The sequence below is a fragment of the Morus notabilis genome, unplaced genomic scaffold (genome assembly GCF_000414095.1).
Source record: "Morus notabilis unplaced genomic scaffold, ASM41409v2 Scaffold201, whole genome shotgun sequence".
Taxonomy (NCBI): domain Eukaryota; kingdom Viridiplantae; phylum Streptophyta; class Magnoliopsida; order Rosales; family Moraceae; genus Morus; species Morus notabilis.
This window is the reverse complement of record NW_010357101.1, coordinates 179,269-189,748: the sequence shown is the minus strand read 5'-3', so window position 1 is coordinate 189,748 and position 10,480 is coordinate 179,269. Positions and strand designations below refer to the sequence as shown.

The following is a 10,480-nucleotide window of genomic DNA, read 5'->3' as shown; positions in this document are numbered from 1 at the left end:
AAGTGCCTTATTTCCCTACAAAAAGGTGTCATATAGATCATAAATTACTAATGCCAAATGTTATGTGGCAATACAAAAACCCTATTTTTTATTTGACATGAAATTTTGGTTATGTCAAAAAAATTCCTATAAAATTGCACCTGTTAGGCTGGGGTAAGTGTGTTGAAACTGAAGCTAGATTTTGCTAACAGAAATGCATTAAAAATATGTTGCCTAAATTTCTAAACTTTTAGATGGACACAAGTAACGTACTATCATTAATCCAAACTCAGTATACATGAACAACAGGTAACTTTTCAAAACTAGATTAGATCTTGTTACAGTGCTTAAGTAGTCGGAATGTACATACTTTTTTTTTTCTTTTTTTTTTTTTGTCAGAAGAGAAACTGCACTAACGAGGAAGACGATTCTCAGGGACATGTGACGTAGCCACATTATGGAACTGTGGCGATGCAACGTTTTGAAACATCGCCGGCACCATACTGTGCAACGGCGCAGGCACCACATTCTGTAATTGTGCAAAACGCCCGTCAGAAAGTTCCTGCCACAAACAACAATGAAGAAGATGTCAAACAATATACTCAAAAATGCCTGTGCTTTCGAAATAACAAAATCACCAACACCAAACATGATCAGGTTACTTAGTCAAAATGTTGATCTGACATCCCCAACATTACTTCTCAACTTTATTGAGAATTTTAGTGGTTCGCGAAAACTGCAAGGGAGAGTAATCAATTATATGACGTACCACTTGGTTAAAGCAACCTTGCGTGCCAACACTCGTGACGACTTCCGGTGGATGTACCTACAAAACAAGATGCATGTTCTTATACTTCGTTTCCCATTCACCTTCTCCAAATAGAAACACAATTATTTGAATGAAACGGACATAACCAACGTCCAAAGACACTCACCTTCCCCTTCTTAGCTGCACCATTCTCATTACTTGTGGCTGCCTCTTTCCCCACCCCAACTCTCCTAGGGGCCCTCTTTGTAGTCGTCGGTTTAGGACCAGATGTCCCGAAATTAGATGCATTGCTGCATTGATTCTCTTCTTCAATGGGACATACACCACCTACTGCTGAGGAATTAGGTCTTGCATTGTTCTCCGCGGAGTTGCTCAAATTTGCACATTGCTTCAAAGCCTCCTTTATGGCGGATAAAGCCACATTGTAACTCTCTTGAGATAATGATCCTTCCTCGCCCAATATTATGGCTCGTCTGCATAAATCATTATATCGACGAACTTTATGCTGCACGTCATCCAGCTTTTCACCAATGGAATGCCTACTCATAGCAGAATTAGTCCATCGTTGCAGTACATATTTAGGTGGGATGCTGAACACGCCAGACATTTGAAGAACAACAATGGCGTGTCTACAGAGATAACCTTTATATTCAAATGATTGACACAAACAATATATATCCGATTTTGATTCTTTCCATTCAACAATGTAATTCTGATTATCCTCAAAGTCTTTCACAGTATAAGTTGTGCTTGTCTCGTCTTCATTTTCCTTCTTAAGATGACAAGCAGCCGCTCCCAGAACCTCAACTTGGAATTTCTTAAAAACTTCATCCGTGTAGACTAGCGACATTTGCTTCTCAAAGGGCGATGGAGACTTCAATTCCGGTGTTTCATGCCAAGCATCGAAATTTGCTTTGGCGTCATCTTCGTACCTATCTTCAAGAATTACCCTGTACCGTTCCATAAAATCCCTCAACGACGTTTCCCCTTGGACATATTTGTCAAACAAAGAGTTCAAGCTTTCCGATCGAGAAGTTCTAGACAATCCGGCAAACGATATATCTCTCATGAATGTAGGCACCCAATGCATACGATCTTCATACAAGGATTGAATCCACCCAACTTGTCTAAGATTAAACCTATCAATGAGTTTCCACCATCTCTTTTCAAATTGTTCCACGGACCACGACTTGAAAACACATTTATTAAATTTTTCCATGAAAGTATCCTGCCACATACTCAAAAACTGGAGCTGCCTCGGCATCTTCTCCATTACTTGCCACAAACAAAAGCAATGGCGCGTGCTTGGAAAGATGGCTGCAATGGCTGCCTTGATGGCATTGTTCTGATCAGTGAGAATAACCCGTGGAGCCTGTTCACCCATTGCCACAAGCCATGTTTGCATCAACCAAACAAATGTGTAAACTGTTTCATCTGCAATCAATGCGCAACCGAGTAATGCAGGTTGAATATGATGGTTCACCCCAATAAAGAGCACCAAAGGTATTTTATACTTGTTGGAGAAATATGTGGTGTCAAAAGAAATCACATCATTAAAGTTGGAATAATCTTCCATTCCTTTGGCATCAACCCAGAACACATTTCTCAGCCGATGCTCTTCATTCAAATCAACTGCATAGAAGAATTTCGGATTCTCTTCCTGCATTTGCATAAAATATTCGAGTAGCAACTGAGCATCCCCTGGTTCCAAAACCAAGCTGCGTCCCTTATCATGCTGGTTTCTCAGATTATTCTCTAAACAGTCAATGTTCTGATACGCACTGAATAATTTGGACACTGCCGCTAAGTTCTTCCGTCTGCGTATTCTGACATCATTCTTAAGAGGACCTGCATTCCTGTGGCTTCGGAAAAAATGAGCCTGAGCCGGTAAAAGCTCGTGATTGTGCTCTTTCACGAAGCAATAAACATACCACTTACCATTTTGCCTTCTCTTCACGTGCATGCTTGCTTTACAACCAATTTTTGGAGAAGGCCGAGGATTAATGGCGTCATCAGACTGTTGCTTGTTCCCATATCTTATGCACGAAAATTTTGCATCAATAAACTCCTTGGAAGCCCTAGATCGGCGACTGCTCAACTTTGCAGTTCCAAATCCTGCAGACTTGGCGTATTCTTTGTAAAATGAATATGCAGCTTCATGAGATTCAAATTCCATTTCATCGTGAGGCTCTATAATCGGATTTCCCATTATGGCACTGGAATCCATCATCCTCGTGGGAATATTCAAATCCAGCTTGTATCTACCATGCACTAGACTTCCAATGCCACTCACAACTGGTTTAGACCTTTTCATATGATGCGTAAACATTGTACAGAACCTCTTCTGATGGAAAGAACGTAAGTTTTTGCCTCAGTGATCCCATCACGAAAGTCTGCCTATACCGAAGATTCAAAAGTATTAGAAAGATATAATGCCCAAGCATTTCACTAAAATTCTATTTCTTGCAGGATTTTAAGCCAAAAATCCATGCCAAGAAACAAACCAATAAGTTAAATATATTTAGACTAAAACTAAAGTAAGAAACTATTAGAAACCAATAAGAATACCTAAACTATTAGAAACCAATAAGAATACCTGATATAATGTACAGTTTGTTACTAAAATTCTAATTCTTACACATTTAAGAAAAGAAACCTGAAAATCCGTGCCACGAAACGAACCAATAAGTCTACTTTATTCCATGGTTTTTAATTCTAAAATCATACTTTGTGTGGGTCTTTGTTCAGTTACCAAATTTGGCACTAACCACCATTCCAAGCGTTTTTTTTTTTCTTTTATAATTTATTTGAGAAACTTCCCAAGTTTTTGTTTAACAAAATAATGGTTCTTATTTTTGTTTTTTTATTTAACCCATAAAAATGCTGACCACAATTGGCTATAGGAAAAACGGGGTATTTCTCAAAGTTAAAAGCCCTAATAAAACGAAATGGAAAATTCGTGTATCACAAAAAATATCTTTAATATTAAAATAATTCAATGCTAAGGAAATCCAAAACAAGAGAGTGGCGAGCCAAAGAAAGAAAATAATACTGTTGTCTTGGGTCATAAATAAGAGCAGAGAAAACAAGGAAACCGAAAAAGGAAAAGCAAAGCAAAGAAAAGGAGATTTTTCAATTGTTCCAAATGAAAACTTCTTTACTTGGTTTTTGATGATGTATGAGTGAAGAAATGGAGAAAAAGCTTTTACCTTTGAAACCAAAAGAAGAAACTGGATTTGGGTTTGGGTTTCTTTCTGGGCTCTGCGATTCTTAGTCGGAGATTTTAGAAAATCAGAGGAATCTCTCTCTCTCTCTCTCGCTTGTTTGATTTCCTTTTGCTTCCGTTCGTTCCGTGGGACTTGCACTGTTCAGCTCGCATCGCAGCTGACCTGAGAAACCGACATGTCGTTTTAACATCTCATTCGTTTTGGTCCAACTTAGCAATAATGGGCCCGTTAGTCATGGGCCTACAAATATTGACCCAACAGAAAAAGCCCATAACTTGTCCGTCCCCATTCCGGCTCCTCTTCAACACTGAACCTGTCTCTGCCTGCATCTTCCTCTCTCTGTCTTCTACTCCTCCGACCTCCGATAGAGAGAGAGAGAGAGAGAGAGAGTGATGAGGAGGAACTCATTACTTGTGAAGCGCTTCTTGAACGGAAGGTGGGGTCCACAATTCAATTCTTCACTGCCTTTCTCGCTTTCCTTTTCACGTGTAAGTTTCTCCCCCTTCCTCTCATGTAAAAAATGTGTACATTTTGCCCATAATCAATTATCATATATATAGCTCTGCTCTAAATATATATATATATATATATATAATATATATGTATTTTTTTTTTCCAATGTTTAGCACGGAACTGAAAAAACCTGTCTGTAACCGTAATTTCATCAAGTTTGTGGTTTGCTGTTGATTTTCTCGGCTATATTTGGCGTTGGGCTTTTGAGCTCTTTTACTAATTTTCATACGTGAATAATATGGCCATAAATAAAATAACGTACTTGTAGTATGCCTCACATAACAGAATGAGGTGGAATCTTTTTTTTTTTTTTTCCCCGACTTCAAAAATGCTTCAAATCATCTGAAAATATCTTATTTTTTTCTCTTTTTTCTTCATTTATTTATATATTATCAGAATGCAGGTTCAGCCAAAGTGGCAGAGGAAGAGGCCGGATATTCTGATGGACTTGAGTGTGCTTTGGCTGGAAAGGGTGTGTTTGTGAAGGACAAAGCTTTTCGGAACTTAAATGCTTGTGAGCTACACCAACATGGCGCGACCATTACACGTAAAGTTTCCATCACCACCATTTTTTTTATTGTTATTTTTGTCGCTATTAATTTAACATTTTGACTTTTATATATTCTCTTCTTTTCTTTTTTCAGAGTCTTTGTCAGGAATTCCCCTTCATATGAGAGGAAATGTCCTTGAAGGAGCACCAGGAATTTCCAAGACGCAATTTAACAAACTTTTAAAGCAGGCATGTTAATCTTTTATCTTTTATACATCTTGTTCCCTTGCTATTGTTTCTCTTTGGTCCAAGTCCAACTGCTAAGATTCTCTTGTTTCATTTGCTTTCTTATTTTATTTTGGTAGATATAAGTAGTTGTTCATGTATCGCATGTGGGGTTGCAGTATAGATTCTCATGAAGGTTAATCCAATTGAATTTTGGCATCATTTATTTCCGAAGTTATTTGTGGCTTGTCTGGGAAAATTTTGGAGCTTCCTTTCTGTTTAGTAATTGGTTACATAATAGCAATACAAACGCTGTAGTGAGTAGTTTGGTTGCTGGAAAGGCTATCTGATTAAGTGATACTATCCTGCTTTATTCTGCACGCCCTCACTGAAAAAAAATCTCTTCTTTTCATTTGTTATACTTTGTATTTCATTTTCGCTCTTGGATTTCTTAGGTCACAAGTCACATATCATCCATCTCAGATGTCTTTGTTCATGACGGGGCTATTGGTTCCTCACCAAAATGCGATGCGAAAGTTCGTGTAATAAGCGACAGTCCTTCTCCTCTTTTATCACTTTCTAATGTTCTCTGGAAGACTCCTGCTCGTGCAATTTCCCACGATTCCTGTCCTCTAACAGTATATGTGGCTACTTCTATGAGGTATGTTCAATTTATTTTTCTGCATTGTTCTTGTTCAAAAAATATCAAAACAACAAGCACTCAATGATCAACAAAGAAGCAGTGATATTGTTCAGTTTGGATGATGCAGTCCAGGTGTAGTAGGGGACAGCATTGGTCTTGGATCTGGAGGAACTGATGGACTTATAGCCGGTGATATTGATCGTTTATCACTTGTTTTATGCGGTAAAGCTTTTGCAGATACAACCGGAACCAAAGAAGCTCTATCTGCCTTGTCTGGACCTATCATAGCCGCACGTGGAGGCCTCCCTCTATCTGCAAGGTGAAACTCTTCGTTTTTAGGGACTAATAGTAATAATTTGTATTAATGCCTGCAATTTGTAATTTATGTCTCAAAGTCAAATGTTTACAATTTTTCAGGCTTTTAGTCATTGGCGAATCTGCGGTTCTTTTATTTGCACCGGAAAATACCATTAAAAGATGTGCAAATAAGTTGGTGTCTTCAGATACTGGTGTGGTTCTTTCTTCTCAAGGTGTCACAACATTGTTTCAAGGTGGAAGTTATGGTGGTTCAAATCTATTTAAATCGCCAGATGCTGTTATTTTTGCGTCTTCTTATAGGTAAAGAAAGATCACTGAAAAGTAATATCAACTTTCTCCCTTATTACTATCGTTAATATTATTTTAGTCAAAGTTAAAATTGAATAAGATATTCATAGCACATTTCCCCTCATGGACTACAAAAAGAAGGATTTCATTGCAGATTCTGTGCTAATAAGAGATTTTTACTCCCGAAGGTATCATAGTTATATTTCAAATATTATGGGATTTCATGTTAACTTATGGAAGGTGTTTATGATCAACGACATCGAGTGATTTTGTTACCTTTTTCTTGCTTTCATATGCAGATATAAGACTTGAGTTTACCATATTTAAAAATAAATAAATAAACATAAAAATTCCATGCTTACAGCTTCTTTCCTCATTTTATTCTCACATTGCCAAAGAGATAAGCCGCGATTCCAGGTCTCTTATACGACTGTCGAGAGGGATTACTGTCATTCCTTTTCCCTTTTTTTTTTTTTTTTTTTTTTATAATGTCAATCTTTGCCCGTCACATTTATTTTGCTAGTGTTAATGGCATTCTACATGGTTTGACAAAGCATTCATTCGTTCAATTTCAACCATTTCTGCTATTTTTCCCCCCTTTACATCGTGATAGTTCTCTTTGATCATTTCATCATATATATCCCTGTATACATAATTTCAATAGCATGTTTCATATTTCTTTTCTTTCCCTAGTGCTCACAAGCATGCGTAACGAAAGAGTCATTGTCTTCCTCTCTGTTGAAGCAGTTGTGGTACTATGCCTTCCATATCAAAGCTTTCACCTGGCCAGGCAGCTTACCAGTTCCTGGCTGGTTATCAGAATGGGAAGTTTGTACCTGCTTACACCAAAGGCCCTTCGTCCATTGACCCATTGGAACTAGCCAAGGCTCTTCTCTTCAAGGTCAAATAGTAATAATACAAAATCTAAATGGGAGAAAGATAGTTGTTTTTCCTTTATCTTGTTTAGTATGATAGGAAAAAAAAGGGGTGATTAAGGTATCCTTTTACCAATTAATATTATCATGACCATTTTACCAATTAATTAGCATTAGTTTGGTTTCAAATAAGGGGAAAAAAAAAGTAATTTGACTTTTCATGCAAGTTGTAACAAGTTTTCTACCTAAAAATCTCTCTACTTTTGGATGGATAAAAAATGGTAGGACTCATGGATCCTCTTATCCCTTCACTTTCCTCTTCTCTACTCTTCTCTCCTACCAAACATCCTATTATTCCATTTTCACTTTGAAAATCCCTCATCTCTTTCTCTCTTTCTACTTTTCACCTCTACCAAACGTAGTGCAACACTTTTTCTGGTATGAATAAAAAGAGGAGGGAAGGAAGAGAGTAGAGGGATTATTGGAGAAGGAATGGTATGGTAGCTTGTTTGGCAGGAAGAAAAACAGACAGGAAAAGAGAATTGAGTGGAAAATAGCACTACTGGATCTCACATTTTCAATCTATCCATAATTCAAGAGATTCTTGAGGGAAAAACTTGAAATCAAAACCTGATATAATAAGTTACTTATCTATTCTCCTTTTTAGAAATAAAATAATATAAAAGAGTAATATTCCAAATCTCTTATTTCCTTTCCTTCCAGCATACCATACAACGTAAGGGAAAAACAAAATCATTTCTGTGCTCCTATTTCTATCTCTTATACTTTTCTCTACCTTTGTTTCTCTCCTTACTACCAAATTATTATACCTTTTAAATTGTTTATGCAGTTTTTTTCCGTAATTTCTAGTTATGCAAATGTTCTTTGTTGTGTTGCAGTTGAAAGAGGATCATATCCCATCGTTTCTAGTTAAAGCCAGCGATGGAGAAAAGAGTTTAACTGGTACAATAATGTTGAATGATTTGATTCCTTAACCCCTTTTTAGTAATTAGCCCTTGACCTTTCTGTGATAAAAAACGAACTTTTATTTTAAAATAATAATGATAAGAAACTCTTGCTTCTTTTACAAATGAATCTCTCACTCATTCTAGTCTATTCAAGAGTAATTTGAAAAGTCAATTATCTATTTGCGGAAAAGGGATATGATAGAAAGTCTAAAATCTAGAGGAATGTAGAAATGAGTTTTTTTTTTTTTTTTTGGTTGGAACTACCCTTTTATTTTAATAGCTTTTTCAAATTGATCTTTTCTAATAAAGCTGCTTTTATTTCATTTGCTTTTCCAATTGATCTTTTCTAATAAAAGCTGCTTAGCTAAAATGTCAATTGTGATTCTTTTACTACGTGATTTACAAGCATGAAGCGTAGATATAGCAAGTGTTATGGTCCCGTACGTGAATATAGATAATTTCTTTTTTGCTGAAAATAATTAACAACATGATGTATGTACTTTTATAGGGAAAGAATTTATCAAACTGGTGGAAACAACTTTGTCCAAGGACATCCCACCATTTCAAGCAAAAGGTAATCACTCTCCTGACTCTTGGGGCTCCTTTTTTATTTATTTATTTTTTTGAACTGGTTGTGGGACAATTTGAATTCTATACTGCAAACGTGAAACTCAATTTTTGAATGATGCTTTCTACTTTCTAGTTCGAGAGTACAATTATGACTCAGAGTGCATTGTTGCGTACTTCTTTTCAGATAGTGATCTTCAAGAAAAGTACAAGACCTTTCTATCGAGAAAGTTTCCAGAAATGCCAGAAGAACTATCATTTTGAGATGCTCAAGATAATTGCATTATAATTAGGAGAATTTTTCGACAGTGTACAAAACATACATTATCAGTGCTGCACAGGTTTTAACCGTCAACTTCTTCATCAGATTTGTATTGTTTGATCTTGAAATGTTAAATCTGATGTTCGGAAATGCATAGTATTTGTAGAAATGCCCTACCATAGTCCATAGAAATCCCTTGTATTTGTTTCTTTTATGCACCCCAACACTCCAGAAAAAGGCCTCAAACTATGTGGCTGAATTGTGCTCCTCCCTAGCATAGTATACGACTCTTTTTGTGTTTTACCAAAATGCATAAAATAAAGTTTTCTGTTGTATATCATCTTACTGAAGTTAGATCTTCCTTTCCGCTTTATGACAGGACCCTTATCCTTGTAAAGTTTGACAGTGTAATTGTAGTTTTGATCCAAGGCTTGACCATAAATTAGTCTAATTGATGTTCTGAAGTGCTCGCAAGGGACAGAAATTTGGGGACTGTAATTTGCTTTATTGCCATGCTTTGTTATTTTAAACTTGGGACAATCTCTCTCCACATTGAACTCAGTTTAGAATTGTTGTGGTATTTTGGAGGCTTCTTTTACTTGATGGAATGTTATGGACTAGTTATATATATCAAATTATTTTCTCCTCCCAAAGTTGGCACTGGCGGGTCCCCACTGTATATTTGTTGCGCCCGCGCGCACATACAAATATATTTATATATATATATATGTATGTATATATATTATAAATATGGACACTGAAATTATGTCTTTTCCTGTAACGTGGAAGACGTAATTATTCCCTGAGCTAATGTTTCTGCATTAGTAACCACTTGGGAAACTCCGTCCAATTTCTCTTTTTCTTTTCTTATCTTCTTTCCAAGAAGAGAAATTCATTGTCATTGTCGGATGTCCATTTCAAACATGGCAGTAAGAGCTTTAACAAGAGAGATGGGGGGTGGGGGGCAACTGTTTGATTAGGCACCAATAAATGTTCTGTCACTATTGTGTTTGTTTATAATTGCCAATTTTTTTTTTTTAAATCAAGTTGTGTTGTATATAATTTTCATTTTGACGTAGGGGGCGGGGGCTTAACAACTGTTTGATTAGGCACCAATAAATGTTCTGTCACTATTGTGTTTGTTTATAATTGTCAATTTTTTTTTTTTTAAATCAAGTTGTGTTGTATATAATTTTCATTTTGACGTAATTGGATGATTTAGAATTATTAAGGTTAGTGGATTCGTGTCATGATTCGAAATTAGCTACAGTATTTTCTCTCATAAAAAACACATGTAAATAAAAAATGATTATGAATCTATGAACCAAATGTCCACTAAATATGAGTAGGATTTTT

The 10,480-nt window shown here is 36.3% G+C and overlaps 2 protein-coding genes across 3 annotated transcripts; one reads left to right on the top strand and one right to left on the bottom strand.

Moving 5' to 3' along the window:
- Nucleotides 1-360: 360 nt before the first annotated feature.
- LOC21402600 (protein FAR1-RELATED SEQUENCE 4) lies at nucleotides 361-4,116 on the bottom strand. Of its 2 annotated transcripts, none has more exons than XM_024165242.1 (4): nucleotides 3,958-4,116; nucleotides 915-3,145; nucleotides 749-805; nucleotides 361-541 (listed from the first exon to the last, which is right to left on the bottom strand). In XM_024165242.1, exons 2-4 carry the CDS (start codon nucleotides 3,075-3,077, stop codon nucleotides 392-394), a joined length of 2,370 nt encoding a protein of 789 aa, XP_024021010.1. In that variant the 5' UTR covers nucleotides 3,078-3,145; nucleotides 3,958-4,116; the 3' UTR covers nucleotides 361-391. The 2 variants fall into 2 exon arrangements, with proteins under 2 accessions (XP_024021010.1, XP_010087462.1); XM_010089160.2 differs by having other exon boundaries at nucleotides 915-3,141.
- Nucleotides 4,117-4,367: 251 nt separating this feature from the next.
- LOC21402599 lies at nucleotides 4,368-9,492 on the top strand. The gene is made up of 10 exons (XM_024165073.1): nucleotides 4,368-4,463; nucleotides 4,885-5,035; nucleotides 5,133-5,227; nucleotides 5,659-5,864; nucleotides 5,974-6,165; nucleotides 6,264-6,464; nucleotides 7,200-7,353; nucleotides 8,227-8,290; nucleotides 8,804-8,869; nucleotides 9,050-9,492. Exons 1-10 carry the CDS (start codon nucleotides 4,368-4,370, stop codon nucleotides 9,124-9,126), a joined length of 1,302 nt encoding a protein of 433 aa, XP_024020841.1. The 3' UTR covers nucleotides 9,127-9,492.
- The last annotated feature ends 988 nt before the right edge of the window (nucleotides 9,493-10,480 follow it).

Excerpts from the sequence above, each read along its gene's own strand:
- LOC21402599 (XM_024165073.1), top strand. The coding sequence starts at position 4,368 with ATGAGGAGGAACTCATTACTTGTGAAGCGCTTCTTGAACGGAAGGTGG. Across the intron at positions 5,036-5,132 it reads ACATGGCGCGACCATTACAC|AGTCTTTGTCAGGAATTCCC; the intron begins GTAAAGTTTCCA and ends TTCTTTTTTCAG. Across the intron at positions 5,228-5,658 it reads TTAACAAACTTTTAAAGCAG|GTCACAAGTCACATATCATC; the intron begins GCATGTTAATCT and ends TGGATTTCTTAG.
- LOC21402600 (XM_024165242.1), bottom strand. The coding sequence starts at position 3,077 with ATGTTTACGCATCATATGAAAAGGTCTAAACCAGTTGTGAGTGGCATT. Across the intron at positions 806-914 it reads GTGCAGCTAAGAAGGGGAAG|GTACATCCACCGGAAGTCGT; the intron begins GTGAGTGTCTTT and ends CTTGTTTTGTAG. Across the intron at positions 542-748 it reads AAGGTTGCTTTAACCAAGTG|GAACTTTCTGACGGGCGTTT; the intron begins GTACGTCATATA and ends TGTTTGTGGCAG.